This window comes from Saimiri boliviensis, chromosome 2 (genome assembly GCF_048565385.1).
Source record: "Saimiri boliviensis isolate mSaiBol1 chromosome 2, mSaiBol1.pri, whole genome shotgun sequence".
NCBI classification, from domain to species: Eukaryota; Metazoa; Chordata; class Mammalia; order Primates; family Cebidae; genus Saimiri; species Saimiri boliviensis.
Window position 1 is genome coordinate 173726023 of NC_133450.1, and position 10483 is coordinate 173736505.

Here is a 10483-nt window from a genome sequence, read left to right on the forward strand (position 1 = left end):
TCTTTACTAAGAATGCAAAAGTTAGTAGGGATTGGTGGTATACACCTGTAATCCCAGCTACTCAGGAGGCTGAGGCAGGAGAATACAGGAGGCAGAGGTTGCAGTGAGCCAAGATCACACCATTGCACTCCAGCCTGGATCACAGAGCAAGCCTCCATCTCAAAAAAAAAGGAAAGAAAATTTCAGATAATTTCTCTTTCTATGGTTTGACTTTTCTACAATAAACACAGATGTATAAATCAGGGGAAAAAATGTATTTGCATGTTAAAAAAAAAGAACAAGGTTCTTCATAAAAGCTACACCACACAATTGTGCCATGTGATTTCCCAACTTCCATAACATCTCTTTTGAAGCTTCAAAACAAGAAAAGTTTTGTATCTTAGAACTATAAAAGTGATGTTAAGTAATGGGGACTATCTGTAATAAATGACTAAAAAGCAGGAAAGGGGCCAAGGTTGGTCCATGGAAGACACATGGGAAAGAAACCTCAAAGAACCAAGAGAAGGAACAAAGGAACTTTAACGCAAAATTATCAAACCAATTGATATCCCTGCCAGGCCCACTTCACAAAGACAGGTAGTTCTACAGACGGGCACCTACGATAGTAAATATAAAAGACTTCCGCATAATTCAGGTAATGCATCATGGAATAGACAGTGATAGGCTAGGCACAATGGCTCACGCCCATAATCCTGGCAATTTGGCAGTTAGAAGGTGGTGGATCACCTGGGCCCAGGAGTCGGAGACCAGTCTGGGCAACGTGGCAAAACCCCAACTCTACCAAAAAAAAAAAAAATGCAAAAATTGCCAGGCATGGTGGTCCATGACTATACCTTGAGCTATTCGGGAGGCGGCTTGAGCCCAGGAGGCAAAGGTGAAATCACACCGCTACAACACAGCCTGGGTGACAGTTCAGAACTTGTCACAAAAAAAAAGGACAGTGATATTAACTATATAATATGTCCAGAAAAACCCAAGTTTAAATTATCCTTTTCTAAAAAAAAAAAAGTTAGGTAATCATTCACTGGAATTTAATAAGGCAAATACCTTGGAAGATTTGCCTTTTCTCTTTCCATTAAATAAGTTTTTCTTAGCAAAGATATTAACAATCAGTTTCCATATATTGGGCAATTTATGCACGCCAGATTATATGTCAAATATGTTCTACCAGCAGTTCTCAGAATGTAGTGTCAGGACCTCAGGATCCCTATAATCTTTTCAGGATACGGGTGACATTAAAACTATTTATATAATAAAATCTATGAAGTTATTTGCCTTTTTCAATCCCATTCTCTCATGAGTAGCAGAGCTTTCCAGAGGCTACATGACATGTGATAGCACAACAAACAGAAAACAGAAGCAGGTAAGAGGACACAGTTATCTTCTATTAAAACAAAGACATTTTAAAAAAAAAGTAAACAAGGTTCCTCTTGTCACAATTTTTTAAGAAAATGTTTATTTTTCATTAAAATGCTACCTTCATGTTAACATGTAATAAGTTGTTACCTTTAAACAAATTAATTTCTTTAAAATAACTCCATTTTCATTTCTAATACAGTAAAATTAATAAATATAACTTCCACACAAAAAAACTCTTTGGGGTCCTCAATAAGTATAAAAGGGTCTTAAGCCCAGTAAGTTTGAAAACAGTTGATTTATATTTCAAACTCAACTTATGAGGTAATAGTTCTGTTTTATCATCATTTCCATAATGCAAAAGATAGATACAGAAGTAACTTGTCTAAAACCACACAAGTCTCTTAAACCAACATTTGAATACAAATCTGTAATCCCTAACCCTAACTTCTCTTCATCTCTAAGCAACAATAGCTACCCAAGATAGTAAAGATCACTTTTAGATGTTTACCTTTTAGATAGCTACATGTTAATCCCTATTTTAAAAGCAGTATTCTATATTGGTTCTTTATTCCTTGTCTTTCGGTTTTAAAAAAGTAATTGTGTGCTCATTTTAATGCTTTAAATATACAGTGAACTTTTTTTTAAAAAATCAAACACAACAAAAATAACCTCCCATCACCACCACCGTAAGTAGCCACTTAAGAAAACCACTGGTAAGAGTTTGATGCCTGCTAATCCAAATTTATTTATACACATACTCATGCATACACATACATGTACTTCTTATCTGCACAAGCACTCATAAAAAATGAGATCACAATGTTTTAGCCACTTGTCTTATTTCACCTAATTCTTTTTGAAGATCTTCCTGAATCAACAAATAGATGTACCTCTTTTTATGGATTATCATCATTTAATTCTATCCAGTTGAGGGCCCCTATATGGCTTGCTTCCAAATTTTGGCTATTACAAAAACAGTCACAAGACAACATGCTGTATCTTTGCGTATTTGTGAGAACATATTTGTCAGAAAATTTCTAGAAGTAAATTTGCTAAGCTAAACAGTATAAACATTAAAAATCTTAACAGGTCTTGCCAATGTTCTCCAAAATACCCCTGCCCGAATTACATTCTCACCCACAGAATACGAGATTTCCTCCAACAATTCAACTTTTAAGTACCTTGGAAAATTACACTTTATGTGCTTCAAAATGCAAAGTAGTAAAACTGTTCTCACTGGTCATCTAAATTTAATACAGAACCCTACACAAATAATACTCACTGAATGTATCAGAACAGTCACCCATCTTTATTTTTTTCCTTCTATCTTTTACTTATTTATTTATTTATTTATTTATTTTCTGAGAAGTCTCGCTCTCGTCCCCCAGGCTGGAGAGCAATCGCACAATCTCGGCTCACTGCAACCTCCGCCTCCCAGGTTCAAGCCATTCTCCTGCCTCAGCCTCCACAGGAGCTGAGATTACAGGCTCCTGCCACCATGCCCTGCTAATTTTTGTATTTTTAGTAGAGATGGGATTTCACCATGTTGCCAGGCTAGTCTCAAACTCTGGACCTCGGGTGATTCGCCTGCCTGGGCCTCCCAAAGTGCCGGGATCACAGGTGTGGCCTCCTTATACCTTTCAAATGACTCAGAAGAGAAAATACACCAGATGCACACAAGATCTTCAGCTAGTAAACCCTCAAATATTAGCCACCCTCATAAAGACTTATCCAAATTATTTCAGAAGACCATTTAACACAAATCAAAACTATGCAGTAAAGCTGGGCTCAAACACTTAAAAGAAAATCACTGGAGTGAATTTATTAAGCTTTATCTGCCCACTCAAAGGACTAAGGCTACAAATAAAAAGCCATCAAATCATACCAGTGGCCAAATTAGCTTACATAAAATAATAAGCAACAGATTTCGTATCATAAATGTCAGTGAAACAAATTGCAATAGTAAAGATGGCTGTAATTGGAAAGGAAGTTCACTCAAATTCACAACATACTGAAAACAAAAACATTAATGTTTTAAACGAAATGTTTTGAATGCGACTATTCATTTCAGTCACATCAGACTAGTACAAATCTTTGGTGCTAATAAATAAGACATTGTCTTTATTTGCAGGTAGATAGTTTTAAAACGCATCATACTCTGACCTACCTGTTCTGTCACGGCTAACTCCATGCTTCACCATTTCATCAGAATCTCTTTTCTAAGATTTTGTGGCAGTAGTTTCAAATTGAAGGTCTCCCACACTTCTTTATGACAGAGCAAAACCTCATTATTTCAAATCCAATTAGCTCAATTCCGAAATGGTATACATAATTCTCATTAGGCAACAAGTTAAAAATACTATAATTTCTTCTCCTTCAAGTTCCAATAATATTGTAAAGTAAAGGAAATCAACCTGAAAATCAATTCACTTTTCCAAACCAAAGATTTACAAAACTAAGTACTCATTCATCTTTGTGGCTGAGCAGTTCATCCTCAGTCCTAAGGTTCAACTCTGTTTAGTGCTACTGTATACAGTGAAAGTGATTTAGATTGTCATTATTTATAGCCAACACAGCTTATTTACTACAGAATATGAGCATTTCTTTTAAAGATCTTATAACTCAGATTTTCCACAAATTCATATTTGCAGTTTCTCCAATTTCCAAACGGTAGAATTGTACTCTATCACTTATAGATCTACAATATAGCTAACATAGCACCTTAAAAGGTACTGGAAGTCAACACAGAAATTCTTGGCATTCTTACTCTGTATTTATTCTTATCAATTGAAAGACTTTATAAGCCAAAAAATAAGTCCCAGGATTAAGTGGCATGTTTGGTGTTGCCTGAACTCACAACTATTCCCAATGAACAGAGAAACCTTCTCTGGCAATCTGAATCATGTGTAATTACAGTATGCAAAGTCTCTCCTGGGCTACGTAAGCTGGCACTTTTCCCAGGACTTGTCACATCATGGGAAGCACGCACACAAATAAAAATCCAAAAATAAACATTTTAAAACAATGGCTTATAGACTGTATAGAGAAACTCCACAGTTGAGTATAAAAATTGAGGAGTCCAACCAACAAGCAGACATCTCTAACTAGAGACCTCTGACAAGGCATCACTGTTATCGAGCAGCTTACCACACCTAGCAACACCTCCCAGGTGTGGCCTATGCGAGCAGCACCCTCATATTCCCTCAGGCTAGACAGAAAATCATTAAGTATAGGAAATAAAAGTATCATCAATGCACACATCCACCGAAGCAGAGAAAAAATGGTAAAATAGAAGTTGATCATCTTTAATTTCATAATGCTAAGTTGATTGTCAAGGTGCCTAAACAAAGTTACCTTAAGAGCTTCATCTTCTGCCAATTAACTCAGTTAATTTTCCTAATAAATGTTGTTTTTTGAAAGCTTATTTCACCTTGAAGTGAACTACAGCCAAGTAGTAGTAATAATGCGTATCAAGGACCTTACAAGGTGGTTTCTTTTGTTTAAACTCCTCTGCTCTACAAACACATGGAAAGGGAGAGAGATTCCAAGAAGCATTACACCAGCCTCATCATCCTTACCACAGTTTGGAGGAAATATGAGACATAATAATCTCTGACTATATTTTAACACAAAATGCTAACAAATTTCAAATATTATTCCCTATAGGCCATGCATATTTCTAGTCCTCTATTCTAATACTGGATTTATTTATTAACCATCTAACAAAGCCCATCAAATTCAAGTGTTCAAGTTTTCAGGAGGAGTTATAAACCAAACCACAATCCTGCTTCCCATTACATGAGCTCTGGAAACAAAAATTACCACCAACACAAACCTCTGCCACCTCTAAGGCGCAAGGCATTTCTCCTTTCTTTATTCAGCCCCCTGAATGTTCAGTAATTTCCACATAGCTCTAAGCGGAATGGATTTATTATGATGTTACTCTAAGAAACGGCAGGAGTTCTAGATGCCAATAAAGATTACGGATCAAATGGAAGATAACTACTAACCATTGTGTCCACTTAGATAAATAAACCCGCTCACAAACAAAGCACCTTATTGTATTTGTACTGTTACCTCCACTAATCCAACTAAAACAACCAGACATTAGCTTTCCAGAGGAGGAAAGGAAAAGAAATCGAGATTTCTCAAACCCTCTTTAAATTCCTTTCAAAATGACACTCCGTTTCATTTTTCCAAAACTGTCCTGCCCATTATGGAAAATGTTTGGGAGTGCAGAGGCCCAGCAGGATTATGCAAACTAGACTCCAAGGCTAAGAACCAAGGTGGGGAGGGACTGAAGCAAAAGGCAACATCACATCGTTCCTCTGAAACTTAGCTTCGACCTTTGCAAGAACCGTCTCCCTGCAGATCACATCAGGCAGACACTTTGGAGCGTTGCTCAGAATCAAAGGAGCAGTCAAGTGCCACGCAGGGGTGGGAGGGAGGAACAAGTAAGCCCCCCAAGTAAACATAAAATCCAGACTGGAGTGGGGTGTGGCGGTGGCCAAGCCACAAAAAGAAAAGTCTGTGGCAACTGGCACCTGGTGCCTCATACACAGAGAAGAAAGAGAAGACCCTAAAGAGAATCGACTTGCCCAGATCGAACAATAACTACACCCAATACATTCTTTGCTAATAACACAGGTAAATCTCAATTTCTCTAGGAAAATTAAAAAAAAAACGCGCAAAGTGTTTATTCCCTCCAGCCCCACTCCCCACATCTCCAAACCCAACAACTAATTGCACCTTCCCCACAGAACCTGCGGCTAACCCCAGAGGAGTGCTGAGGGCTGGCTTGGGATGAATAAACACTCGACACCTGACGGTCCTTTCTCTGCCGTGACTTTCACCAAGCCGAAGTCGCGCGCGCGCGGGCGGGAGCCAGGACCTGGCCCGCGCGGCGCCGCGCACCCGGATTCCGAGGCTACGCCGGCGAGCGCGGCGCGGGGGGCGGGGAGCAGGGCAGCGGGACCGCCCGGGCCAAGCGATTGTTTTCTCGCCAGGCAAAGACATTTTTATCAAGCTCCTTTTGTATTCGAGCCCTACCTCTTTTTGGCCTAGGAAAGCTTTCGTGCAAGTGGAAGACGACTTTCTCCACAAAGTGCTGTATGTTACTGTGCTCCGGGCCGCGCACGAACACCATCCAGTCGTGGGTGAAGCCCTCCACGGTGGGTTTTTTCCTCACCTGGGCGCGGTGCCCTAGCTCCAGCTTCACCTGCACGGCACACTGCGGGCAGGGGGAGGAGAGACAGTCGTGAACAACAGGAAGGCGACGTTTCGGCAGTGAACGTTGCGCCTGACATTTTTTTTCCTCCTTCTTGAAACGCACATAAAAGGAAACGGCGGTGCCCTCTGCATCCAGGTTTCACGCGCGTGGGCGCGCACACCCCACACCCCCAAATATACCCGCCAGGCCGGCCAGGCTCGACCCCAGGCGCCCGGGGCTCCGCATCCACACCGGACAGGATTGTAACGGAATGTTATCCCCAGTCGGGAAGGGGGTCGGGGGAAGAGGGAGAGCACACTCGGCCACCACAAGCACGACAACAAATGCATCGGAAACAAATCAGAAAGGGATGCCGGGGCGGTTTCCCTGCGTGGGAGGGGAGGTGGCTGGGACCCAGGGGAGCCTACGGGTTCCTGGCGAACCCCCTCCCCGAAAGTACCGCGGCGACAGGCACACGCCGAGGAAGTCTTTGTGTACGTGTGTGTGTGCGTGCGTGTGGAGCGCTGTGCCAGGCGGAATGGAAACTACAGGCAGCCTCTGCTGATGGGCACAAACTCCCGTGCTCTTGCCACGGGGTTCGTGCACAACAAAAATAAGACGTCGTCACACACACACAAACACACACACACACGCCCGCAGGAAAACACGCCGAGGCATCCATAACTTAAAGCACCCCGCACCCCCCAGCGAAAAGCCCCAGGCGATTGACGAGGCCAGTCGAACCGAGCCCCCGCAACACACTTTCAAGAGCCAAAGTGGCTCCAAAGTACCTCCCACCTCCCCCCCAAAAATGAAATTCAGAAAGGCAAGGCGGCGGGCGGACAGCCGTCGAGCCTCGGCTCGCGCGCAGCACCGCCCGGCGCTGGGGCAAAGTTGCGTGCGGCCCCGCTGCTGTCAGCCCCGCACACTCCGGCTCACACACGCGCGCGCCGCGAAGAACGCACCATCGTAGCGGCGGCGGCGCTTTGCGGAGGTGCGGCCGCCGAGGCTGCTCGCCGGGTCCCCGGACTGTGCCCGCAGCTCCCGGCGGCGGCGGCTGAAATATGGCTGAGTTATTATTCGCCTCCTTCCACCGTGTGTGTGTGTGTGTGTGTGTGTGTGTATGTGTGTGTGTGAGTGCGCGCGTGTGAGCGAGCGGGAGTGTGTGAGTGCGCTTCTCGTGATTGCAAAGAGGCGAGGAGGGAGGGAGGCGCGGGGGGGTGGAGGGGCGAGTGTGAGCGTGTGTGAGTGTGTGTGTGTGTGTCTGTGTGTCTGTGTGTGCGCGCGCGCCGGGGGGGGGTGGGGGAGGAGGGGAGCGGAGGCTGAGGGAGAGGCGGCAGCTCCCTGCAAGCCGTACCAACCTTTCTCTAATTGGAACCGCGGAGCGCTGGCGCTGTCTGGGCTGCGGCGGCGCAGGGCGAGGAAGGAAAGGGGGGGAGGTCTTTTATTATTATTTTTGCGCGTACTTACCGAGCTAGCCATGCCTGGGGGCCCGGAGGTTTGCTGGGGTGTTGTGTGGTACCCCCCTCCTCCGCCCCCACTCAGCTGTAATTCATGAAGAGGCTGCTATGAATGAGAGCGCGCCCAGGAGCGGAGGGTAGATGGCGGACATTCTCTGCCTTTTTCCCCCCGCGCTCGCTTGCTCGCTCGCTGGCTTATTAAACTCAGCCCCAAAAGCAAAAGCAGCAGCAGCAGCAGCAGCTCCAGGGTAAAGAGGATGATTCCGGAGCATGCGCCGTGGCGCCTGACACGGGGCTCCGAGCCTCAAGGGGCGGAGGGAGGGCTTGCGGGCGGGGCCGAGCGCGCGGGGAGGCCGAGCGAGCGAGCCAGGGGGAGCTCGAAAGAGCCAATCACCTGCCACCTCCCGAAACCCCGGCGGCCCGTAGCGCCACACTGGAACGCCTCGCTTAAAGTAACAGGTTCCTGCTGGGGGGCTGGCAGGGAGGGGCGCCGGAGTGGGGAGAGCGGCCAGCTGGGGAGCCATCCCAGCCCCTGTGTAAACTCCGCTCGCCCTACAATAAAAAACGGATTAAAACTGCTGGAATGTAGCCACTGCTTGGAGCCCCCAGCAGCCGGCGAAGGGGTGTTAAATCAAGTCTTTAGTTAGCACGCACGGGGAGGAGGGAGTGGGCTTTTACTTTCCACCACGTATTTCTGTGGTTTTGTGCTGAAAAGACAAGAACTCACACCCAAACAAACTTATTTAAAGAGAGCGAGAGAAATGCCATCCTGCAAAAAACAAGCATGAAAATAGCAATCGCTGAGGCTGTTCTAACCCGCTACGATCTCCTGGCCCCCTGCCCCATCCACTCACAGGCACCCGCCCACCACCCTCACTCCCCGCCCTCCTGCCATAATTTGAAAATGAAATGAACAAGGGAGAAACAAGGATGCTATTTCCTCGGAAGGGAACGCCTTCCTTGTTGCTAATCCCCTGCAGGGAAGCTTCGTAAAGCGGGGCCCAGGTGAAGGCAAGACACCTGGGAGTACCGGGTACATTCCCTCGGGGACCAGGCTTGGAGTTGTTTTCTTCGGGAGGCTTCCCTTCCTGACAGCTTACTGAATTGCATCAGAACGTGGAGGATTGTCCTCTGAGGACGCGCAGGGCAACCGGGAGTCTTAAAATAGCAGATAAAGTTAATACTGACTGTAATGTGCATAAATTGGATTATAATCTTTAGGCGGATTGGTGACAGCCAGCGTAATCCATCTCTGGGTATTAATCCGGTTAGACTCCCGGGTGACAACCAGTCGCAGGAGTGTTCTCAGAGTCGCGCTTCTGCAAATGTTATCACTCGCGTTGTATTTGGTCTTAGTGGCCGGAGACAGAACAGCGCGGCCACGCGTGTGGCGCGGAGAGGAGTATCGCCTATACTGGCTTCCTTTAGAAGCGCAGACAACCTTTAAAAAGGAAACGGATAAGATCTACACGATTGATTTGAAAGTGAAAGATGGGTGTGACTTTGGTTCGTTAAACAAAGATCCTTGCATCTTCCTAGCCCTTAGACCTCTTTTGCCGTCTCTGTCTTATCTTTACTCCCCTTTTTCCCTGGCCTCCCAACTTCTTGCTGAACCTTGACTTTTCTTCTCTTCTTCTTGCCTTCTCTCTTTGTCTCTCTTCCTTTTTCTGACTCAACTTTCTTGCTTTCCTCTTTTCCCTTTTCTTCCCTTTTCCACAAAAGCAAATTGTCTCGGCCTTTGAATTGAGGAGAGCAGAATAGCGGGGAGGAGGTTATCTAGTTCGTCCCGGTTCCTCGCTGTTAATTTTCAATTCTCCAGCAGCTCTCAAAAAGATCCTGAGAATCAGGTCGGACCACTTGGAACTAACCTTAGTTTCCAAACCAGCAACCTTCCAACTCGACTTTTGATCCCCTAAAACTGATTCCGCTGCCCTTCAGTTTTGTTTTGTTTTGTTTTTTTGTTTTTTGTTTTTGTTTTTGTTTTTTTGAGACGGAGTTTTCGCTCTCGTTACCCAGGCTGGAGTGCAATGGCGCGATCTCGGCTCACCGCAACCTCCGCCTCCTGGGTTCAGGCAATTCTCCTGCCTCAGCCTCCTGAGTAGCTGGGATTACAGGCACGCGCCACCACGCCCAGCTAGTGTTTTGTATTTTTAGTAGAGACGGGGTTTCACTATGTTGACCAGGATGGTCTCGAACTCTCGACCTTGTGATCCACCCGCCTCGGCCTCCCAAAGTGCTGGGATTACAGCCCTTCAGTTTTAATCAAGAAACTCCTTTAGGTTGAGGTCCCCAGTTCTTTCCAGCCTTCTACAGGATTTAGTAGAGAATGGAGCAAACGACTGATGAAAGAAACATTTTAATACAAATCCAAGGGCTTAGATTTCTCAACTGACACACATATACATAAACGCATATCATCCTGTAGGCATATGGGTAACTGTGTCTGTATGTGTGT

The 10483-nt window shown here is 45.3% G+C and overlaps 1 protein-coding gene across 2 annotated transcripts in view; it reads right to left on the reverse strand.

Annotated features, from left to right (window-relative positions):
* Positions 1-8305, reverse strand: part of MLLT3 (MLLT3 super elongation complex subunit) — a 281686-nt gene extending 273381 nt beyond the window's left edge. Inside the window, exons 1-2 of one of the 2 annotated variants that reach the window (XM_003928129.4) lie at positions 8039-8305; positions 6409-6589 (exon numbers count right to left, since the gene is read on the reverse strand). In XM_003928129.4, the coding sequence (XP_003928178.2) occupies positions 6409-6589; positions 8039-8050 (193 nt within the window). In that variant the 5' untranslated portion in view covers positions 8051-8305. Of the gene's footprint in view, positions 1-6408; positions 6590-7533; positions 7751-8038 lie in introns of those variants that run through there. The other variant, XM_039475174.2, reaches the window with a different exon arrangement.
* Positions 8306-10483: the final 2178 nt, after the last annotated feature.